Genomic DNA, 25,210 nt, shown 5'->3' on the forward strand with positions numbered 1-25,210 from the left:
TTGCCCAGAGTCACAAGGAGCTGCCTGTACCTGAAGTGGGAATTGAACTCAGTTCCTCAAGACCAGAGTACACCACCCTAACCACTAGGCCACTCTTCCACTCACAATGTCGATGATACAACAGAAGAACCACAAGGACCCTCGCAGTCACAAAGATACACACTACACAGCAAAGGTGACGTACAAATGGAAACTAGACGATGCCCATGCCTTCATGTGCACCTAAAAATGGATTTCTGCCTAAGAAGGGCAACAGCAGGTACCATTTATCCACAGGATATTCTTTACCCAGTTAATAGGCTACTGTGCCCTTGGTTTGGACTGATATTTTGGGTCATAACAATAATTTTTCCCTTTAATTGTGTTTTTTGTTTTATCAACATATTTTGCTATAAAGGTCTTCCATTAAATAATTCTCATTGTTTAAAAATACCATCTTGGAAGCACAGACCAGATGTATTCCACGTATTTACATAGGTGGAAAGAAGAGAAAACTACAGCCAGCATAGTTAAAAGGTGAAGTGAAAGAGGCTATTAGAGCCAAAAGAACATCCTTCAAAGATTGGAAAAAGGACACAAATGAAGAAAATATGAATCAACATAAGCACTTGCAAGTTAGATACAAAGCATTGATAAAGGAAGCTAAAAGAGAATAGGAAGAGAAACTCACAGTAACAACTTTTTTAGGTACATCAGGCGCAGAAAGCCTGAGAGGTCATCTGTGGGACCTTTAGATCATGAAGGAGCAAAAGGGACACTCAGAGAGGACAAGGCCATAGCAGACAGACTGAATGATTCTTGGCTTTGGTCTTTATGGAAGAAGATGTAAGAGATCTACATGTACCATTTCGAGGAGGAGTATGTGGAGGAACTAAAAAAATCTCAGTGAACCTGGAAGACGTATTGAGCCAAACTCAGTACAAATTAAAGTGTAGTAAATCACTTGGACCAGATGGCATGCACCCTAGGGTACTGAAAAACCTCAAACATGAAATTGCTGGTCTGCTGTTACTGATCTGTAACCAGTTGTTAAAATCGTCCATAGTATCTTTAGATTGAAGGGTGGCCAATGTAATGCCGATTTTTAAAAAGGGTTCCAGGGGTGATCTGGGAAATTGCAGACCGATAAGCCTAACTTCAATGCGGGGCAAAACAGTAGAAACTGTTATAAAGAATAAAATTATGGAACACAGACAAACATGGTTTAATGGGACAGAGTCAGCATAAGGGTGTGATCATGCGTCGGGGTTGAAAACTGTCCGTTTCCTGATTAAAATGCCATATTTCATTATTCGGTATTTATGTCAGATACTGTGGGGTATGCCTTCTTGAACAGGTGAATTTTTAGGTTTTTTTCAGAATTCTAGATGATTATTCGTAGATTTCAGGCGTTTTTGTAGAGAATTCCAGAGCTTTGTGCATGTGTAAGAGAAACTTGACACGTATGCTGATTTATACTTCAAGCTTTTACAACTTGGGAAGTGAAAAGTTAAGTATGTTCTGGCTGATTCAATTGTGTTTCTAATTGGTAAGTCGATTAATTCAGACATATAGCTCGGAGCTAGACCATGTATTATTCTGTGAAAAGTACAAATCTTGAAAGCGATACGTTCCTTGATTGGTAGCCAGTGTAGTTTTTCACGGAGGGGTTTTGCGCTTTCAAATTTAGATTTTCCATAGATAAGCCTGACTGCCTTATTCTGAGCAGTCTGTAGTTTCCTTAGGATATGTTCCCTGCAACCCGTATATACTCCATTGCAGTAATTGACATGTGTTAATACCACTATTTGAATCATGTTGCGAAAAGTTTCCCTCGGGAAGAACTGTTTTACCCATTTGAGTTTCCAAATTGTGTGGAACATTTTCTTTGCAATGGCGGTGGCTTGGTTCTTTAGCATTAGGTTGCTGTCAATAATAATGCCAAGGATTTTCAGGTTATCCGAGATTGGAAGAGTGTGTTCCGGGGTATGTATGGCTGTGGGGTAGTTTGTAAAATGTTGAGATGAAAGAATAAGGCAGTATGTTTTTTCTTTATTGAGTTTTAGTTTGAATGTCATAGCCCAGGTATCCATTAGGCTTAGGCTATTTTTTTTATTATATTGGTGATTTCTGAAAGGTTCGATTTGAAAGGTATGTATATATTGTGACATCATCCGCATACAGAAAAGGGTTAAGGCCTTAATTGAAAAGAGACTTGGCTAAGGGGATCATCATTAGGTTGAAAAGGATGGGTGAGAGAGGTGATCCCTGAGGTACTCCGCAGTCGGTTTTCCAGGGTGGAGAGATGTTGGAGTTTGACTTTACTTGATATGACCTTGTGGTTAGGAACCCCTTGATCCATTTGAGTATATTCCCTCCAATTCCTATCCTATCGAGTATATTAGTAGTATGTTGTGGTCTACCATATTGAATGCGCTAGGCATGTCGAATTGAAGTAGGAGAATGTTTTTACCTAGTGCAAATTCTTGCTTGAATTTGGCAAGGAGAGATACCAGTACAGTTTCTGTACTATGGAGGGGTCTGAAACTGGATTGTGATTCATGAAGTATTGAGAATTTGTCGATATACTCCGTGAGTTGTTTGGCTAACATAATTTCCATCAATTTGTTGTCAGTGGGATGGATGCCACAGAATGATAGTTGGCGGTTAGACGGTTTCCTAAAGGACAAGTCCATAAACCACTACTAAATGGACTTGGGAAAAATCCACAATTCCAGGAATAACATGTATAGAATGTTTGTACGTTTGGGAAGCTTGCCAGGTGCCCTTGGCCTGGATTGGCCGGTGTCGTGGCAGGATGCTGGGCTCGATGGACCCTTGGTCTTTTCCCAGTGTGGCATTACTTATGTACTTATGATATCATTTTATTTCTTCTTGGTATCTTTTGGTAATGGTGTAAGTAAAACGTTGCTTTTGTCCAAGGGGAATAAGCCTTGTTGGAACATGTAGTTTAGATGGGTTGTAAGATCTGCAATGAATCGGTCAGGTGGTGATTTCATTAAATAGTTGGGACATGCATCGAGTTGACAATGAGCAGATGAGAGCTTTCTGGTTACCTGTGCAACTATTTCGTCCGTAGTCTGGGTGAAGTTTGACCAAGACCGATCTGCTGGATATTCTCCAGAGTGTGGGTCTAGTTCATCAAGGAAGGTATCAAGGTTAATGTTTTCATGAGACATTGTTTTGCGTATGTTGGAAATTTTTTCTTTATGTGATGTTCTCAATGGTAAATGATTTAAGATTTATTATAGCGTGATGAGGATTAGTAACTATTAAGAATTTAGTTTTATCTGTGCTGAGTTTTAATTTTGGATGCCCAAGATTCCATTAGACAGTCATCTATCTAATGATATGAGTAATTTAATTTATTTCTTTAGTGAATTGAATATAGATGGTGGTATCATCTGCACAAATGAATGTTGGGAGACCATATTTCTCCAGTAAATTGCCTAATGGAATCAACATGATGTTAAATAGAATGAGGGACAATGGAGTGCCCTGGGGCACTCTACAAACAGGGGACTATGCTGATGAAATTGTACTTGATTGTTTCACTTGGCATGATCTAGACCTTAGAAAGCCTGAGAACTAGTTTAAAACAGCTCCATAGTAACAGTCAAGGATGTTTAGAAGCTTTCACTGTCACCTTTTCTACTGTGTCTAAACTGGCCCACTGATGACTCTGCTTCTTCCGCCCTTTGGCTGTTGACACAATGTCAACCAGAACAAACAATGTTTTTCTACTTGGGTGTTGTGAGTGGTGACCCTTGAAGAGTTTGTAGCTTAGAGTTTCCTAAATTATGGCTCAGGATCCCAAATGAGATTACAAAACCTGTCTTTTGGGGGGGGGGGAGTGTCAAGACCTGGGTGGGCTTCTCCATAGGTGCATAATATTTCTGGGAATTGCACAATTTTATTTGGCTGCGATCATGGGGTCACGGCCACAAAAATATTGATAAGCACTGCTGTAGCCTGTGGTGCAGATCTGGTAATTGTGTTTGGGGGGGGAGGAAAAGAGAGGCAACACGGGGCAGCCTCCTTCTGTGGCATGCTCTCCCCTGACTTTTACCCTTGCTCAGCCTGATGCTTCTCCCTCCCCCATCTTCTTTATTAAATGTCTATTTCTTTTTTTCTCTCTGTCCCAATATATATTGTAGTTCCTTTCATTCATTATATATTTAACCATTTTTAAAGCATCCTGAAAGGCTCCCTCATGGGCAGGATATCAAATAAAACTACCCACTTGGCCACCTTAAGATCATCACATACGATCATACCCAAGTCCTTCTCCTTTTTCTCACACAAAAGTTCTTCATTCCCTAAACTGGACTATTCCCTCAGGTTTTTACAGCTTAAAAGCACGACCCTGGTGGCAAAAGCAATGACAGCCAGAACAGGCTGAAGGGAAAAGGTGGCAGTAGTGGTCTTAGCCCATGCAGGCTAATAGGAGGTGGTGGCAATAGTATTTGGTGGTTCACACAGGCCACTGAGAGGAAGAGGAGGAGGAACAACGTTGACTTCTGAACTGGCCAACAGGAGAAGGAGGAGGAGGTCAGTGGTTGTGTAACAGACCCGCAAGAAGAGAGCAGTTGCTGATTATGCTACTACTGTTACTGTCTGCTGGTGAAGATAAAAGTAACAGAGGCTGTTGGTGATGGTGGGAGAAATGTTTAAAAAAAAAGAGATTGACAGAAACTTAGGATCCAGGGGAGACTGACAGGCAGATGATCAAAAGCCCCACGCTGTTCCAAACAGCGCTCTCAAACAGCACTGGAGCAGTGCGGGGCGCTATTAGACCTATGATCAGAGACAATGCATGCAAATTTAAGCAGCGCAATTATCTCTGATCATGGGGTAGAAGTGTGGGAGAATTGTGCCTGAGCATGCGCTCAGCACAATCCTCCCGCACATGTTTGACAGGTCTGGGCTGGAGACCAATGAAAAGAGAAGGACACCCATCTTTAAATCGGAAGATGGATGTCCTCAACTGCCCTGTTGCAGGGACGGCCAAATTTCAAAGGGGTGTCGGAGGTATAGCGACGGGGCAGTTGAGGACGTCCAAAATTTGGACGTTTCTGTGACGGGGCAGTAGAAGACGTCCAAAATTGGATGTTTCTATGAGAAAGACGTCTTTCTCATAGAAACATCCAATTTTGGACGTCCTTAACTGCCCATTGCAGAAACGTCCAAAATTTGGACGTCCTCAACTGCCCCGTCACAGAACCATCCAAATTTTGGACGTCCTCAACTGCCCTCGCTGGCAGGTTTGCTGTAGGGGGGAATGGGGGCCTGCCAGCATGCAAATGAATGCTGGATAGGGCTCACCATTCCTCCCCCAATGATTTGCAAATCCTAACGCCAGCTCGGAGCTGGTGTAGGGTTTGTCGCGGCCAGCAACCCAATCTTTGGCGCGCTGGTCGCTGATCATTGGGGATGAATGCGTTAAGTGCTGATTAGCATGCATTTGCAAGCTACTTGTGCTAAGAGCCCTGTTTAGAATGCATTTGCATGCTACTTGAGCTAAGAGCCCTGAAGCGCGTTGTTTCACGCGCTCGAGGGCTCTAATCATGGGGCGGTAGCAAACGCCGGCGCTAGTCTGGAGCTAATAGCCTCTAGCGCAGGTGTTTGCTTTTGATCATCTGCCTGCGAGTGAACTGGCCCACTTGATAATCGTAAAAGGAGTTAGGTCAGAAGGGCAGATTCCCCACCCCCACCCTCTTATCCTCAAACAGTAAAGTACTCTGCCAAACATGCACTCTGATTCCTTGGCTCTTGATGTGGAGATATTGGCCACCCAGGACTAGGGCTCACAAAAACGTATTGGGGATTTGAGGGGGGAGGGGAAAGAGAGAGGTTGCTATAATGGAATCAAACAGGAACGTCAAGAATGTAGCCATGTTAGAAGTAAAACCTCATATACTCACAACTGTGCTGGGACGGCAGAAGTGTGCAGTGACTGAAGTACTATATCACACACCAGCTGACCCTGAACAATAAGAGGCCCCTTCCAGGCACTGTAATACACTGAGGATAAAAGGAGAAAATGGTTAAAAAACAAAACAAAACCACACACACACCACCACCGCTGCAAATTACAGCATAGTGATCTTCCAGAACCCAAAAATGTACAGTTTAAAAATACTGTCCATCTCACCTTGATTCTTGTGTCCAATTCTTAAAGACAAAGGAGAAAAAAGAAAAATGTTTAAAAAAAAAATAGAAAAAGGAAAAGGACCATTTTTTTTAAAAGCACGAAAAAAAATATGATCAAAGCTTCTTACATAACTTTGTCCTTTAAAATTGCTATTGTTCGTTTAGGCTCAGTGTATTGGAAGGCCATGATTGCATAAGGACAGATTTGCCTCGGTCGCTTAACAGTGACACTGTTGTGAAATTCATAGACATAATACTGCAAAGAAAGGCAGAAGAGACTCACTTGAAAGAATGCACCTTTAATACATTCACACGCAACACATTTTGACGCACTCGGTTCTGAGTTATGGATTACTATACCTGATTTAGCTCAAATGCTTGAAAATGACTTGTCTTTGCAGTAACTTTGCCGATGTTTGCCGATACATGGCAGTCATAGCCCGGAGATGGGGCTGTGTACTTCAAGGTATAATTTTCAGGTACCACCTTCTCCTTTCCCTGCAACAAGGATGCAGGTGAAAAAAGGCTCATACATTTGAAGTCAATCCAAGACCCTGACATCATTCCTTATGTTGACCAGCAAAATATAATTATGTATTTGAACTTTTTAAAAGCTTAACCAGTCCAAAAGTAACACATGAATAATAAGGAGAAATTAGATCTTACCTGCTAATTTGCTTTCCTTTAGTCCCTCCGGACCGGACCAGGATTGGACTGATGGGTTGTGCTCGCCTACCAGCAGGTGGAGACTGAGAAAAAACTCTGACTCTAGAGAGCCAATAGGAGCCCTGGCCATGTGACCTTAGCCTCAGTATTTGAATAACAAAGCAGGAAAGAAAGAAAGACCTTCTGTGCCGTATGGAATCCTAGCAGCCACAAAGCACTCGGCAATGCCAAGTATCAGAGCTCACCAGCAACTCTCACCAGAGAAGTGGTATGGCCCGATATGTATTACAGCTCACCAGCAACTCTCACCAGAGAAGTGGTATGGCTCACTTGTACTATAGCTCACCAGCAACTCTCACCAGAGAAGCGATATGGCTCACATGTAATATAGCTCACCAGCTACTTTCCCCAGAGAAGTGGTATGGCTCACGTATAATATAGCTCACCCGCAACTCTCACTAGAGAAGTGGTATGGCTCACTTGTCTTATAGCTCACCAGCAACTCTCACCAGAGAAGTGGTATGGCCCACTTAAGATTTTATATATATTCCATCAACTGAGCTTACCAGCAACTCTCACCAGAAAAGTGGTAAATCATATTTAAGGTTTTATAGATATTCCAGCAACTGAGCTCAGCCACAACTCTCACCAGAGAAGTGGTATGGCGTATTTAAGGTTTTATAGATAGATTCCAACAATTGAGCTCACCAGCAACCACCAGAGAAGTGGTATAGACCACGTAAAGTTCTGTATATATATAGTATTGTTCCACGAATCGTAAAGGAATGAATACACTTCCTACTGAATACACTTCCTACTTAATAAAAGAAGCTAAAGAGTAGAGAGAACATGGGAGGGGCCTGGTCCGGTCCGGAGGGACTAAAGGAAAGCAAATTAGCAGGTAAGATCTAATTTCTCCTTCCTTAGCATCCCTCCGGACCGGACCAGGATTGGACTGATGGGAAGTACCAAAGCAGTAATCTGACGGGAGGGACCCTATGAAAACTGCAGAGAAATGTTCATGCTGCATAGACCACCTGGCGACAACTAACATGTAGTGTGTCCCAATGAGCAAAATAAAATGAAACTAGGACTAAGTTGCCAACTTACCAATGTGCACCGAGAGCACCAAAAATCGCCGTAGTAAGAATAGAGCCCGCTTATGAAGTTGTGGAATATGTTGTAATACGCTGTGGAACTGCCCTCTCAGCCAGAAGAGAAATAGACATTCTCATTTCCTTGATCCTTCGCGATATAGTGGGTTAGAAACAATGAAAAACTTTTACGCCTACTGGCTAGAAGGACAAAACCAATAAGAAAAAACCGATTGGGAAAGGTGAAAACTTTAAACTACAGCAGACCGAAAAGAAGTTACCAACCGTAGAAGTATTCCACACATAGATCTACTTGCTGCAATGGCTACTAGGAAACACTGCTTGAAGAGGAAAACTTTATAGAAAAAGTTATGGCTACTAGAAAACAGAACTTTAAGAGTCTGTTCACCTAGCTGATGGACGAAGCGGGGGGTACAGGTGCAGGACTCCTTTAAGAAACCGCTTTGACAGTGGATGCTGCATAAGCGTGCGGTTGTCAACAGTATCATGCATCACTGATAGAGCTGCCAAATGAACTCTAATGGATGAGTAAGACAGACAAGATTTCGCAAGATGCAGAAGATATTCCAAAACATGCAAAATGGATACTGTTTGTGGAATGAAGTGGCGAGAGGAGCACCACAAAGTGAACCGTCGCCACTTTGATTCATAGGACTTTAATGTAGATTTCTGTCTGGAAGCAATTAAAACTTGAAGTACTTCCTGCGAAAATATCAAAGATGTTGCGGACCCAGTAACCACGCCATAAGTTTGAGTGACTGGGGGTCCGGATGTAGAAGGGTGCCTTGGTTCTGCGTAAATACCTAGTGAGATGACGGAAGAAACGCATAAAGAAGGTTGAAAAACCCCTGCTGGACGTTGGCATCTGTCCCTGTCTCCGTCAAGACTGTTGCTGAACGGAAGAAGCAAGAAATGTTCGTGAGCCTGAAGGCAAAAAAAGATAGCCCTGAAGTGTCGCAGTGAGGAAGTAAGGCTGAAAAAATGAGAGTCCATTCACCTAAATGCAGGGTGACACAACTAAGAAAAAATGAGTACAAACTCAAGAGTATACTCTTAACTCCTCCTTGGCGGATGACCTAACCCATTGCCATGGCAAGGACCAACATAGCTCTCTCCGCCTTGTTTGTCAGTAGGGAAAACAAAATTCACCCGAAGGTAAAACGAATTGCTGAGGTCCCCCAGAAAAAAAATATATACAAACAAGCTTCTGCCAAAAAGTGTACTGCACGAAGCATCCCAATGCCAGAACTAAGGTTCTTGTGATAACTAGATGACACTTAAATAGCGCGATTGATGACCCTGAGATTCGCAATAGGATGAAGGAAAATTCCTTCTTGGGCATTAGAAAGTAAAATTGCATTCTGCAGAATAGAGCGAGGAAATGGCCAAAGGCCCAAGGTCACCAAGAAAAATATAAACTGAGATGTTTGCAGAGGAGACAAAAGACTGTGCGCCAACCTGACTAAACAAAGAGAAAATCAGAGATATCTGATGAGAGATCAAATGAGAGGCCTGGCTACAATCACCACCCAACCTAGAGACTGTAAGAAATGCAACACCCGGTGCGTGACCTGAGAACTCTGCTGATAAGACTTTCTCCAATTAGGTAGTCGTCTAGGTAAGAATAAAATGACCCTAAGAGCGCAATGAACATCCTCTTAGATCTATAAAAGAACGGAAGAGAGAGTACTGCTGAAAATGACCGGTTAATGCATAAGCAAAAAACTAGCCATTCTCTGGATCCTGAGGAGAAGAGGAAGGGTGACCAAGGACACCAGTTAAATAGGGCTACAAACTCCAACCCTATCTCTATGGCGTTCCATAGTTGGGTAAGTTCTGAATATAGATGCTATGGTAGTACGCTCCGGACAGAAAAGAATTGTCCCAGTATGAACGTAATTTCTTAATCCACATACCAGTAATCCACGTACCACGGTCATGCGTCCTCCCTCACTGAGATGTAGATTGTAAGCTCCTTTGAGCAGAGAACGTCCTTCTTTGTTAATTTGTACAGCGCTGCGTAACCCTAGTAGCGCTCTAGAAATGTTAAGTAGTAGTAGTAGTACCAGACTCACACCCAATAGATATGAATGTTGAGCTTGTTTCAGGTTAAAACACCGAACCTAGGCCCAGGGTCCCCGGTGTTCCTAGTGGTGAACAGCCATGGCAAATATTGTATGCGTTAGTTTGCAGAATTACTGCAAAGCTTTGCTTTTGGAGCAGAGATTTCTGTTCGATACTCTCGTGAGAGGTTTTTTTTTTTTGTTTGTTTTTTTTTCTCTAATGCTGTTCTGGCTGTAGAAAGGTGGACATTTGAGCTTCCCCAGAATGGCAAAACTTATGTACCTATGCCCATTAGATATGAATGCTGGACTTGATGGACTTTAGGCCTTGCCCAGCATAACCATACTTATGTACCTATGGCATAAATACACAGGAAGTGAGTGAATCCCCTTCCAATTGAAAGAACACTCATTTTCATTCTACGCGCCTTCACTCCAAAGGACAAACTTGGAAATTACCTGTAACGAAAAAAGTGAAGTTGTGCCACAGCCACTTGGTGAAGGCAGTGTAGACAAGACTGTATCTGAATTCAAGAAAGCTTGATATAACATCAGGTCTCTAAGGAAGAGGAAGAGATAGCAGATGGTATGTATAGGCATACTGGACCAAACCAGGATGTTTATAATCTGCCAATGCTGAACTGATAGAGTAGAGACAAACACGAGTAGATGGTTTGAGGACCGTCCACTATCTTTAAGTGAAAGGATGACTTTATTCTCTAAGTGACCATATGTCCCGTAAAAACCAGAAGAAAGCTAAAATGAAATATGAGAGGCTTCAAGGCAGTTGGAAAAGAAGGGAAGACATGAATAAAGCATGCCTGCTAAGGCAGCTGAGTGATTGGGAGCTTGGTAGACAGGACTGTCCCTCAGAGAATATGAAAGAGCTGATATATCCCCATGGCATCTGAACAATATACTGTATGCCTCTAGAGAAGGCTTCTTAAAGTCGGAAAAAGAAAACACTGTATAACACTACAGCCATTGAGAGTGATTGTCTGTTAAGTTCTTAAAACACTATATAACATCATAGGCATGGAGTAAAATGCTTGAAAGGAACTAAGATATTATGGTCAGAATTGCAAAGTACCAATCAATTGACTCTTAGACAATGTAGTCCTATTCACCAGGGAATGAGAAAGACAGAAATTTACTCTATGCCTATAGAGAAAGTTTCTAAAGTTCTTAAAACACTGTATAATACTACAGCTATTGAGGAAAATGCTTGAAATGAATTATGATATTATGATAAGATGTAGATTTTCCACCAGGCAATGAAAAATGACCGAGCACCAGAAAAAACTAGTGTTAACAGCCCCGTGATACATAGAAATTTAAAAGAAGAAAAGCTTGTTATATATCTATATATGAAAGGAGCCCCCTTTCAACCAAATATTGCCTGCTGATGTGAAGAGCATTTTAGAATACGCCGTTCAGCACATACAAAAGTGTACACATCTTGGAGCCGAACTGCTCTATGAACTGCAGCCTTACCTTCAGCAGAGAGATCCCCGACTGATAAGATGGAGGGAGAAACAAAATGGCCGCCGTTTGCGCCACTGGCCCCGTGGCGATCGACAGCGCGCCCGTCACCTCCGAACAAGCGGAGCCCAGTGGAACGGCGAAAAAAACAACAGCCGGCGAAAAAGGCCCCGAAAAAACCGGAGGCAGCACCGGACCCGAAGAAACCTAGAAGGGAGAGCAAAATTTACACGTTCCGGCTGCGTGAACTGCGCGATGCTGACCGACAGCAGCTGTTTGAACTTTTAAGCCATATCGGAAAAAACAGGTGGCTGCGCTTACGCGGTTCGCACCTTTCTTTTCTTTTTTTTCATTTGTTTAAACTGCCGCCGCCAAAACGCAAGAAAATGGAGGAAATTAAATCTGACGAGAAAAATCGCTGTTTAAAATCTCAGACACTAAATTATTTTCTTCTTTTTTTTTTTTTTTATAACCCCTCAATTATAATAAAACACTGGAGCTGCCTGCTCGTTAGAAGTCTGGGGAAAGAAAGGCTGCTTCTTTGAATTTCCTTTTATTTGATTTAATTCTTTTAAAGCAGCTGCCTGTTAAAAGTGGCTGCCTCTCCCAAAGACGGTACACCTTTCCAGAGAAAGGGACGGCCCTTCCCTGCTAAGCCAGGGAGATGGGGAGGAAGGGGGGTGGACTCGAGACACCCGAGTTTAACACCCCCGAGGCTGTCAAAGAAAGAAGAGAAAGGAAACCCTGTCAAGCCTCTAAATAAGATTCCAGGCACAGAAGAATTATCACAAATATCTGTAATATCTAAAGAGAAAAGGAGAGAGACTAATGGGCTCACTTCCTACCTGCTGGGAGACTGAGAAAATACTGAGGCTAAGGTCACATGGCCAGGGCTCCTATTGGCTCTCTAGTGTCAGAGTTTTTTCTCAGTCTCCACCTGCTGGTAGGCGAGCACAACCCATCAGTCCAATCCTGGTCCGGTCCGGAGGGATGCTAAGGAAGGTGAAATTAGGCCTTACCTGCTAATTTTCTTTCCTCTAGACCCTCCAGACCGGTCAAGACGCTTGGGTTATGCATGCCTACCAGCAGAGGGAGACTGAGAACACTAACTTCAAACTGAGTACATATAACCTGTGCTAGCCCTCTATCTCCAGTATACACTTAGCAAAGCAGAGAAACAAATCCCTGGAACAGTAACTCTGAAACTAATAGAACCCCTGTACCTGGAAAACTAATAGTTAAACACCAACAGTGTGCTTAAACAGATGAAACGCCCAGGCGTCCCACTCTGCAGAATATTAGAGTCAAAGAAAGTTCTCCGACCATACTGAATATAAAATGAACAGACATAGCAGAACACGGCTCAAAATACTTCTGATAATTGACACGGCTGAAAAATACTTCTGATAAGAGACAGGGCGGGCTCTTGACCGGTCTGGAGGGTCTAGAGGAAAGAAAATTAGCAGGTAAGGCCTAATTTCACCTTCCTCAGCAACCCTCCAGACCGGTCAAGACGCTTGGGAAGTACCAAAGCAGTAGACACATTAAGGGTGGGACCCACGAAAAGCAGAAGACAACACAGCCGCTCCAAACCGAGCATCCTCTTTTGCCTGCACATCAATTCTATAATGCTTTACAACAGAATGAATGGACGACCACGCCGCCGCCTTACAAATGTCCTGCGGAGGAATAAAACTACTTTCCGCCCAAGAGGCGGCTACCCCCCGAGTAGAGTGTGCCTTTAGTACCGAGGGAACTGCCCGACGCTTCAACAAATACGCTGAGGCAATAGTCTCCTTCAACCATCTAGCCAGAGTAGCCTTGGAAGCCGCTTCCCCCTTTCTGGGACCTCCAAACAAAATGAACAAACGATCCGACGCTCGGAAGTCCTGCGTTCTGCTCAAATACGACCGCAAAATGCGTCGAACATCCAACTTAGCCAAACGACGTTGAGAGAGATCACCAGACCTATCCCCCAACACTGGTAACGAAATCACCTGATTTACATGAAAGGAGGATACCACCTTAGGAACAAACGAAGGAACTGTCCGCAAAGTCACTTTCTCCTTAGCCAAGGAGAGAAAAGGCTCTCTACAAGACAAAGCCTGTAGCTCCAAAATTCTACGCGCCGAAGTAATGGCCACCAGAAACACCGTCTTTAAAGTAAGATCTTTACACAAGATGGAAGCCAACGGTTCAAACGGAGGGCCTACCAGAGCCTCCAAGACCAAATTCAAATCCCAAGGCGGAACCGTCGGCCGACGAGGCGGACGAAGCAACTTGACAGCTTTCAAGAACCGCCCCACGTCCGGCGAAGCCGCCAAGGAAATCCCCTGAATCTTTCCACGGAAACAAGACAACGCTGAAACCCGCACTTTCAGGGAAGAGAGCGAGAGCCCCCTGTCAAGACCGTCCTGCAGGAACTCCAAAACTTCCGCGATCGAAACACGTAGAGGAGCATAATCCCGCTCTTGACACCAGTTCTCAAAAATGCGCCACACCCGCACATAAGCCAAAGAAGTAGACTTCTTACGAGAACGCAACATGGTATCAATTACCCTGGCTGAAAAACCTTTCTTCCTTAATCTGAGCCTCTCAAGAGCCAGGCCGTAAGCAAGAATGGAGAAGGGTCGGCCATCTCGATCGGCCCCTGAACCAATCTCACCCTGGGCCCCAACGGAATCGGAGCCTGCACTAATAACCGAACCAGGTCTCCGTACCACGGACGTCGAGGCCAATTGGGCGCAATCAGAACCACTAGACCTGCATGGCGCCCGATCCGCTGCACCACGCGGCCCACCAGAGGCCACGGCGGAAATACATAGAGCAACTGTTGAGTCGGCCACGGGAGCACTAACGCGTCGATGCCCTCGGCCCGAGGATCTCTTCGACGACTGAAGAAGCGAGAGACCTGAGCGTTGTTGGCCGATGCCATGAGATCCAGCACCGGCCGACCCCATTCCAACACCAGTCGATTGAACACTGAGGGATGGAGGGACCACTCCCCGGGGTCTAACGTGTGCCTGCTTAGAAAATCCGCGCTCACGTTGTCCACCCCTGCCACGTGGCCCGCCGAGAGACCCTGAAGATGAGCTTCTGCCCACAACATTAACTCCGCTGCCTCCACAGCTAACGCTTGGCTCTTCGTTCCCCCCTGCCGATTTACATATGCGACGGCCGTGGCATTGTCGGAAAGAACCCTGACTGCCTTGCCTTCTAATAAGCTGTGAAAGGACCGAAGAGCCAACCGAATTGCTCGAGTCTCCAGGCGATTGATGGACCAAGACGCTTCCTCCAACGTCCAACGTCCTTGGGCTACCTGACCCAGACAATGCGCTCCCCAGCCCAAGAGACTCGCATCCGTGGTCAGCACCGTCCAATTGGGAGTGTCCAGCGGCATGCCCTTCGCTAGATTCGGAGAGTGGAGCCACCAGCGAAGGCTGCGAAGGGCAACCCCCGACAGAGGGAAACTCACCTCCAGGTCCTGAGACTGAGGGGACCAACGAGACAACAAAGCTCTCTGTAATTCTCTCATATGGGCCCTGGCCCAAGGAACCACCTCTATTGTTGCTGCCATCAGACCCAACACCTGAAGATACGCCCGAGCCGAAGGCGCTCTCTGCGCTCGGAGCCGATGGATCTGTCCCTGCAGCTTGGAGATGCGAGGAGCTGTCAAAAACACCCGGCCCTTCTTCATGTCGAAGCGAACTCCCAGATACTCCAGGGACTGGGAAGGCACCAGGTGACACTTTGCCAGATTGACCACACAACCGAGCGACTGCAAGAAGGTCACCACACGGCCGGTGGCCTCCTCACTCTCTGACCTTGATTTGGCCCGAATCAACCAGTCGTCCAGATACGGATGAACCAAAATGCCCTGCAAGCGCAGCGCCGCCGCCACCACCACCATCACCTTGGAGAAGGTGCGAGGCGCAGTCGCCAGGCCGAATGGAAGCGCACAAAACTGAAAATGTCTCCCTAAGACCACAAAGCGAAGAAAACGCTGGTGCGCCTCTAGAATGGGAATGTGTAAGTAAGCCTCTGTCAGGTCTAGAGAAGTCAGAAACTCTCCTTCTTGCACCGCTACAATAACTGAGCGTAATGTCTCCATCCGAAAGGAGGGAACCTTTAGGGCTGCATTGACCTTCTTGAGGTCTAAAATGGGCCGGAAGGCACCCTCCTCCTTCTTGGGCACCACGAAGTAAATGGAGTAACAGCCCGTACCTCTTTCTAACATGGGAACAGGTACCACCGCCCCTAAACCGATTAGACGCGACAGAGTGACCCGTACTGCTCTTGCCTTGCATCTTGAATGACAGGGAGACACGAGAAAGAAATCGGAGAGGGGACTGTCGAATTCCAGGGCGTACCCGTCTCGCACTATCTGCAGTACCCACTGGTCTGACGTGATCTGGACCCACCTCTGGTAAAACAAGCGTAAGCGAGCCCCCACGCGAACCAGAGGCTGGGTCCCCAAACCATCATTGAGACACACGGGACGTACCGGACGCTCCCGAAGAGGAGCCTCGCCCCCCGCGACGGCCACCTCGAAAGGACTGGGTTCTCTGGAAAAACCGACCCCTAGTCCCCCGAGAAGACCTACCGGGCCGATACCGCCGAGCCTCCTGAAACCGCCCCCACCCTGCTGCCCCCTTAGACACCTTGGGACGAAGCTCAGGAAGCCGAGGGGCCTTAGCATCACCAAGACCCTTCACCAACTTATCCAATTCCTCCCCGAAAAGCAAAGAGCCTCTAAAAGGAAGGGAACAAAGTTTAGCCTTGGAGGCGGCATCGGCCACCCAGCCCCGCAACCACAGGGCCCGCCGAGCCGCCACCGCGAAGGTCATGTTCTTAGCAGAGGCCCTCAACAAATCGTACAGCGCATCCGCCAAGAACGACGACCCCATCTCCAACTTGGCCAGATCTTGAACAAGAGAAGCCCTATCAGCCTGCGGGCTATCCAGGAGCCTCTCAGCCCAGCGAAAACAAGCCCGAGCCACCAGACCTCCACAAACAGACGCTTGCAGCGCCAAGGCAGACAGATCAAAACTCCGCTTTAGGAAGGTCTCCAATTTCCTATCCTGAGGGTTCCGCAACGCGGCCCCCCCCCATCCACTGGAATAGCAGTAGCCTTAGTCACTGTCGTCACCACGGCATCCACCGTCGGGGGCCTGAGAGACTCTCTGTCCTCCTGAGGAAGAGGATAGAGCTTGGTCATAGCCCGAGCCACCTTACACTGAGCCTCCGGCGAATGCCACTCCTGCGTGATCATGTCTCTCAAGTCCGCATTCATAGGGAAAGAGCGAGAGACCCGCCTGATCCCCTTAACCAAAGGATCCACCTGCTTCCCATCCCCAATGGGAGCTGCCGCAGGATCAAACCTTAAAGTGGCAGACACCTGCTCAATGAGTTCAGATAATTCATCCCTGTGAAAAATCCTAACCACCGAGGGGTCTTCCCCAGGCAAAGTCAGGTCCCCATCCTGCCCTGCAACCGACCCCTCCTCCTCTTCCAGGGGGCTAAAATCGCCCTCAGAATCCGGAGGAGAAAAAACCTCTACATCTTCAGAGCACTCCACTCGTGGTCTTTTAGCGGTAACCCCCCCCAACCTTGGGCTAAGGGACTCCGCACCCGATGGGCCCGCCTTCCAAGCCTGAAACAAACTCCAAACAAACTCTGGAGGGAACCCCATGCTGCCCGAGGCCTCCCCCCCAGCGGGACTCGAAATCGGGAGAGACTGCGGCCCCACGACCGTCTCAGCGCCCAAAAGACCCGAATCCAAGATGCATCGGAACTGCCGCTGAAGCGCCAAACTGAGCCGCACAAACCTCCTGCGATCCCGCAAAAGGAACCTCCGCTGCTAACACCGGTGGCGTGAGGGATAGGGCCTTGGGCTCTCCACAAAACCGGCAGGGACCGCCAGCCGCGTCAACACCCCGACGCGCACACAGCCGGCAACGAAGCAACTTCCCCGACATACTCGCGCCTCAGAAACAGCTGATTACAACAACCGGCGAAAACAAAAGAAAAGAAATAACACTCACCGGCGCTTAATTACTGGCTCAGCTCTCCCAGGCCGGCTGAACAACTCCAGAAACACCGGAGTGCAGCTCCTGCAGCTCTCCACACGAGGTGTGCTCCTTTTTATTTATTTATTTATTTATTTTAAACTTTATTTGAGCCCTGCTGCTAAAATCTGAATGGCCCTCAAGGCTGCAGGATTAACACTGCAGCCGAGGCACAACGCTGCCCAAAACGGGAGAGCCAGTCGGGGGGAGGGACCCGGCCACCCGGGTGTGACACCCCAGAGGGGACAATGGCAGGCCCCACCGGACCTACCAACCCCTTGCACACCACAGAGTTCCAGGCACAGGGATTAACTGTTCTTTCACCAACTTATCCCCAGAAAATAACTGAAAATTAACTAGTCTCACAAACGGAACCTAAATCCTACCAGACCGGACAAGCTGCACAGGCTGCATGTCTACCCTCTGCTGAGACTGAGAAAATACTGGAGATAGAGGGCTAGCACAGGTTATATGTACTCAGTTTGAAGTTAGTGTTCTCAGTCTCCCTCTGCTGGTAGGCATGCATAACCCAAGCGTCTTGACCGGTCTGGAGGGTTGCTGAGGAAAATACTGTTAATGAATTTATTTACAAAATCTGAAGATCTCTATATTGCAAAAGTATTGAATGAAAGTAAAATGACTTTCACACTTCAAAAAATAGGCATTGACAGGCATAATCCAGTATCGCGGGTAGAAGTAAATTTTTGAGTGGCCCATGCATTTCATCTCCTCCTCCTCCCCCCCCCCCCCCCTAAATAAAAAAAAATAATATTTTGGCTGGTGGGGATCTCCAAACTCTGCTGGCTGAAGACAACCTCTCCCAGAAACCCCTGGGCAGCATGAGCAGCTGGGAAGTCGGCAGCGCAGTCGCCATTCCCCAGGCACACTCAGTTCATGCATGGGGAGTACCAGTTTCAGTGCTGGGAGCATGCTACCAACTTCCCCGCTGCTCGGATGGCTCAGGGGCTTCTGGCAGAGGACGTCTTCAGCTAGCAGAGCTTGGGGATCCCACCAGCAACAACACACACTGCTGCTGGGTAGGCCTGATCCCAAAGTGAGTGGGCCTCTACCTACCCATGGCTGTATCACTGCTGTAACCTGCACAGAGTGGCTGATATTACTCTAGCTACCTTAGTGGGCAAATTAGATAGACTATTTTATCTGCTGTCATTCACTATGTTACTATGAAAAAAAAAGTAGTGTGGTTGATGTGTTAGTTAACTCAGCAGAAAAAACAAAAGAACGGAAGAGTTCAAAAGAACCAGACTCAAAAATATGAAAAGCCAAATTTATTGCACAAGGGTCTTGTGCAATAAATTTGGCTTTTCATATTTTTGAGTCTGGTTCTTTTGAACTCTTCCGTTCTTTTGTTTTTTTCTGTTGTTTTTTACGGGAGAATTGGACTCTCTTTGTTGTTTTTAGTTAACTCAGCCACAGAAATAAAAAAAAAGTCACCAAACTAAAAAAGGGCAATACCTTTTCACTGGACTAATAAAGGGAATTTGATGCAAGAGGCTGGAGGTGTTACAGAAGAAAGGAGCCAGACAGCTGAGCTGACAAACAGCTGCAAATTAAAAAGTCAACTAAGTAGGTGGTGTGAGAGAACGTAAGAAGAGAGATAAAGGATATGAGCTGGTGCTCAAGAAAGCAATATACTTTTGAAAATCATAGAATGCAAAATGGTAACAGGGGTTGGATGGTATTCATCCCAGAGTACTGATAAAATTGAAAAATGAACTTGCAGAGCTATTGTTAGTAATATGTCATTTATCTTTAAAATCAAGCATGGTGCAATCGCATGTACTTTTGCTTAGGCGAGTGACTTACCAGTCCACACATTGGGAATTACAGTTCAAATTTGTTTTTCGAACACATATACCCCCCAGGAGAGCGTTTTATATGGGTCTGTCGCCCTGGGGAGAGTGCCCGAAGTGTGGAACAGAAGGTGCCACTTTAGGGCACATGTTTTGGACCTGCACGAAAATAGGAGTCTGGAGAGTAATCATAAACTATGTCAATACAATATGGCGCCAGCGATGGAGTTATAATCCAGCCCTACTGTTTGGCCAACCACAGATGCGACGGCCTCTGGCGAAGGGCTTTACGGCTTTCGTCGCGCGAGCAGTGATAGTTGGCAAGCAAATTATTCTAGCAGAGTGGCTGTCGCCCAATACCCCTACCCTCCAGCAGTGGTGGGCACGAATGTTGTTAATGATGCGGATAGAGAGAGTGGGGATTACTGACTTTAAAACGCAGCTGGGGGAAAAATTTCAACAACAGTGGGCGCCTTTCTGGAATACACTGACACCATCAGCACGGAGTCATTTATTGAACTTATAAGTAACGGGATGTAATAGATTAGAGGGGGGAGGAGAGGGAATGGGGAGGAAGGAAGGAAAAGGGAGGGGGGATTTTTGGGGGGGTGAAAGAGGGAGGGGAGCGGGGGGGGGGGGGAATTGAAAAAAAACTTTTTACTTGTTGTAAGATATGCCTTGTTTATTGTTACTTGGTTCAATAAAAATGATTTAAACATAAAATCAAGCATGGTACCGAAGATTGGAGGCTGGCCAATGTAACGCTGATTGTTAAAAAAGGTTATGGGGTGATCCGCAAAATTATAGACCGGTGAGCCTCATGTTGATGTCAGGCAAAATGGTATAGACTATTATAAAGATCAAATTACAGAGCATATTCAAAAGCATGAATTAATGAGACAAAGTCAACATGGATTTAGTGAAGGGAAATCTTGCCTCACCAATCTACTACACTTTTTGAAGGGGTGAACAAACATGTGGATAAAAGTGAGCCAGTCGATATTGTGTACCTTGATTTTCAAAAGGCGTTTGACAAAGTACCGCATGAAAGACTCCAGAGGAAATTGGAGAGTCATGGGATAGGAGGTGGTGTTGTATTGTGGATTAAAAACTGGTTAAAGGATAGAAAACAGAGAGTAGGGTTAAATGGTCAGTATCTACTTTTTAACATATTTATAAATGGTCTAGAGATGGGAGTAACTACTAAGGTAATTTAATTTGCTGACGACACAAAGTTATTCAAAAGCTGTTAAATCGCAAGAGGACTGTGAAAAATTAAAAGAGGACCTTACGAGTTGGGCATCCAAATGGCAGATGACATTTAATGTAAGCAAGTGCAAACTGATGCATGTGTGAAAAAGGAGTCCGAACTACAGGTACATGATACAAGGTTCCACATTAGGAGTCATCGACCAGGAAACGGATCTAGGTGTCATCGCTGATGATATTTTGAACCCTCTGCTCAGTGTGCAGCGGCGGCTAAGAAAACAAATAGAATGTTAGGCATTATTAGGAAAGGAATGGAAAACAAAAATGAGGATATTATAATGCCTTTTTATTGCTCCATGGTGCGACCGCACTTCGAATATTGTGTTCAATTTTGGTCGCCACATCTCAAAAGATATAGTGGAATAAGAAAAGGTACCGAGAAGGGTGACAAAAATGATAGAGGATGGGCTCTTCAGCTCGGAGAAAAGAAGGCTGAGGGGAGATATGATAGAGGTCTATAAAATGATGAGCAGAGTGGAACAGGTAGATGTGAATCACTTGTTTACTCTTTCCCAAAATACTAGGACTTAAGGGGCATGCAATGGAGCTACAAAGTAGTAAATTTAAAACGAACTGGAGAAAATATTTCTTCACTCAGTATGTAATTAAACTCTGGAATTCATTGTCAGAGAATGTGGTAAAAGCAGTTAGTTTAGTGGGGCTTAAAAAGGTTTGAACAACTTCCTAAAAGAAAAGTCCATTTGGCATTATTAAGATGGATAAATAAATAAATAAATAAGATGGACTTAGGGAAAATCCATTGCTTATTTCTAGGATAAGCAGCATAAAATGTATTGTACTGTTTTGGGATCGTACCAGGTACTTGTAACCTGGATTGGCCACTTTTGGAAACAGGATGCTGGGCTTGATGGACCGTCGGTCTGTCTCAGTATGACAACACTTATGTACTTATGGTATTTATTTTTTTATTTCATTTGTATTCTCTCTCTGTTTATTCTCTTAAGATGTGACTCAACGTATTTCACAAAAATAGGAACATAAGGAATTGTTATGATAGATATAAAATGAATCGACATATAAACCCTCCGGGTCAGCAAGACAAACACAAAATAACAAGGATGACTAAGGACAGTAGCTAGACAATGTGAAATCAGGCGTTTAATAGCATCCAAGACTAAACACAAGCAGCCTTAAAGGCCCTGCATCAGGAGTCTTATAGAAAGGATTCTTAAACCCTTCGCGCACAAAGACAAACAGCTTCGTACAAAACACCACAGACTTTCTGAACAAATTAAAAAACATCAAGCAGTTACCACCGGGTGCCCTTCCGGTCACAATGGATGTAGAATCACTATCCAGCAACATTCCCCAGGCAGATGGCATAGCTGTATGTGATAAACTCCAAAACAAACATCCACCCTTGACCACCAATACTCACCGGAAACTATTACAAAATTAATCAAATTTATTCTAACTCACAACTATTTCTGCTTTAACAATGATATCTATCACAAATAACGGGGACCTGGATGGCACCCAATATGTTAACCTCTTCATGGCAGAACTGGAAGAGACATTTCTGAATATATATCAGACTAAACCCCTAAAATACTACAGATATATTGATGACATTTTCATGATTTGGACTGAGGAAAAAGAGACTCTCGAACAAATTTCACAGTTCTTTCAATACATACCATCCTACAATCAAATTCAAAATTGACTACTCCCCCAGAAAGTGTCAATTCTTTGGACACCACAGTTTCCATCAGCAATGGCTATATACAAACATCTATATACAGGAAACCTACAGACAGATGCAGTTACCTCCACAACTCCAGCTTCCAACCTTCACATACAAAACAATCCATTATACACAGCCAAGCCACAAGATACCATCGTATCTGCTCTGACCCAAGAGACAGATATAAACACCTCAAAATCCTGACTGATTCCTTTAAACAAAAAGGCTACAACGTTGCCTCTTCCCTTAAAATAGCCAGGGAAAACCTATTGTAGTACAAGGAAAAGAAAGCCAGAGAGAGGTTGTAGTGACATACAACCCAGAGCTAGAAAAATTGAGAAGAACCATAAAAAGATCTACAGCCACTATTCCAGGAGGATGAACTACTGAAAGAGATATTCCCATCCCCACCGGTGCTGGCCTTCCGACAGCCACCCTACAGGATGAACTACTGAAAGAGATATTCCCATCCCCACTGGTGCTGGCCTTCCGACAGCCACCCTACAGGATGAACTACTGAAAGAGATATTCCCATCCCCAGCGGTGCTGGCCTTCCGACAGCCACCCAACTTAAAAACACAAACTAGTGAAAAGCAAGGTCCCAAAAGAAACTCAAAGAGAGTGGCACACATCCTTGCAATAACTGTGCCAACACATTTCACAGGATCCCAAAGTCATTCACATGGAAAAAATATTCACCATAAGGGAATCCTTCACATGCTCATTTTCAAATATGGTATATATCAGTGATGGCGAACCTAAGGCACGTGTGCCAGAGAGGGCACGCAGAGCCCTCTCTGTTGGCACGTGTGCCGTCGCCTCAGCCAGAGTCGTACTGCCTCTATGAACTGCTGGCGCGATCGCGCTAGCTATGCAAAGTTGTCGGAGCGGAGGAGAGACCCACCGGCAGTTCGTTCCCTCCTCCCTTTGAGTTCCAGGCCCCCTCCCTCCAAATTGTAAAAGTCATCTATTTTACCTCATCGGGGTTAGGGCGGCAGCATGCAGGCTTGGCTCGGTGCTTAGTTCAGTTTTCCCTTCTCGCCCTCTCTCAGCTCTGGTCCCGCCCTTGCGGAAACAGGAAATGAGGGCAGGACCAGAGCTGAGAGAGAGAGAAGGGAGAAGGGAAAACTGAAAACTGAACTAAGCATCGAGCTGAGCCTGCATGCGTTTTACCGCTGCTGCCGCCCTAACCCCGACAAGGTAAGATAGATGACTTTTAAAATTTGGAGGGAGGGGGCCTGGAACTCAAAGGGAGGGAGGGGGGACCCTGGAACTGGGGGGGGGGGGGGGAGGTTAAATTGCCCTGTTGGCACTTTGCGATAAATAATTAGATTTTGGGTTGCTGTTTGGGCACTCGGTCTCTGAAAGGTTCGCCATCACTGGTATATATCATTCAATGTAACAAATGTGAAGAACAATGCTATATTGGAGAAGCAAGCAACATGCTAAAGATGAGATTTAATCTACATAGACATCATATGAAAAATGCCAATGCCAACCAGGATGTCACCTCTGTGGGACAGCACTTTACAAAACCAGAACACTGCAACAATGATTTTATAGTAAGAATACTAAAAGGAAACTTTAAGACAATTCAGGAACCTAAGACCTTTGAAGTTAAAAATTATGAAATATTTTGACAGCCACCAGACAGGACTTAAAGATCTGGGTTTTCTATCCCATTATAAATGATAAAATTCTACTGCTTTCTTACCCTCTTATCTACCTTCTATCTCTCCCTGTCTCTCATCCACCCAGCCCTCCACCCTCTTCTTGTGAGACTGTCACTGGATTGTTTTTGTGTCCCATGTGACTCTGGGCAAGTCACTTAACCCTCCATTGCCCCATGTAAGCCGCACTGAGCCTGCCATGAGTGGGAAAGCGCGGGGTACAAATGTAACAAAAATAAATAAATAAATTTCAGTATATATACCCCCCCCGCGCCGCCCCACACCCAAAGCCAGCCAGGAAAAAAAAAAAAAAACACCGCTCCAACATGCTGAAGGTGCCACAACCACCCCCGCGCCGCCCCTCCACCAACCCACCCACGAAAAACAAGGCAACAAAATAAGCAAACCAACACCCACACCCACCCCTAACCACCCACCAACGCGTACCTTAGCCGCCGGGGAACTCGAAAACCCCGCAAAAACAAGTCCTGTCTTCTGACTGCGGCGTGATCGTCAGCATTACTAGCCTCTGCAAGCAGGGCTTCTGTGCGTCTGACATCTGCACGTGCAGGACGTCAGACGCACAGAACCCCGCCCTGCACAGGCTAGCAATGCTGAAGAGCACGTCGGAGTCAGCACAGCACACAACAGAGGACTTCTACTGGCGGGATTTTGGGTCCCCCGCCAGCAAAACTACAAGACAGTAGGGTGGGATGGCGGCGGGTGCCTCGCGCGGAGGATAAAACCTTGCTAGCGCCCGTTTCATATGTGTCAGAAACTGGCCTTTTTTACTAGTATATATAGATAGATATATATACACACACACTCACTCACTCACTCATATTTGTCAACATTTGCTTATTTCTGATCTGAAGAAGAAGGGTTACCTTCGAAAGCTAATCAAAAAATGTATTTAGTCCAATAAAAAAGGTATCATCTTATTTTCTTTTCTATGTTTTGTTTTATTTCTATTACACAGTATGACTGTAGAGGAGTGTGGTAGCCGTGTTAGTCCACTCTTAAGGTTATCAATAGAAATCAAACAAAATAAAACATGGAAAAGAAAATAAGATGATACCTTTTTTATTGGACATAACTTAATACATTTCTTGATTAGCTTTCGAAGGTTGCCCTTCTTCGTCAGATCGGAAATAAGCACATGTGCTAGCTGACAGTGTATATAAGTGAAAACATTCAAGCATTAC

General features: G+C 45.3%; 1 protein-coding gene across 1 annotated transcript in view; it reads right to left on the bottom strand.

Moving 5' to 3' along the window:
* TASOR2 (transcription activation suppressor family member 2) overlaps positions 1-25,210 on the bottom strand; it is a 164,933-nt gene that overhangs the window by 111,396 nt on the left and 28,327 nt on the right. The window contains exons 6-9 of the mRNA XM_030215595.1: positions 6,514-6,651; positions 6,282-6,409; positions 6,155-6,174; positions 5,925-6,024 (exon numbers count right to left, since the gene is read on the bottom strand). Of these exons, the coding sequence (XP_030071455.1) occupies positions 5,925-6,024; positions 6,155-6,174; positions 6,282-6,409; positions 6,514-6,651 (386 nt within the window). The remainder of the gene's footprint in view (positions 1-5,924; positions 6,025-6,154; positions 6,175-6,281; positions 6,410-6,513; positions 6,652-25,210) is intronic.

Source organism: Microcaecilia unicolor, chromosome 10, assembly GCF_901765095.1.
Source record: "Microcaecilia unicolor chromosome 10, aMicUni1.1, whole genome shotgun sequence".
In the NCBI taxonomy this organism is placed as follows: Eukaryota; Metazoa; Chordata; class Amphibia; order Gymnophiona; family Siphonopidae; genus Microcaecilia; species Microcaecilia unicolor.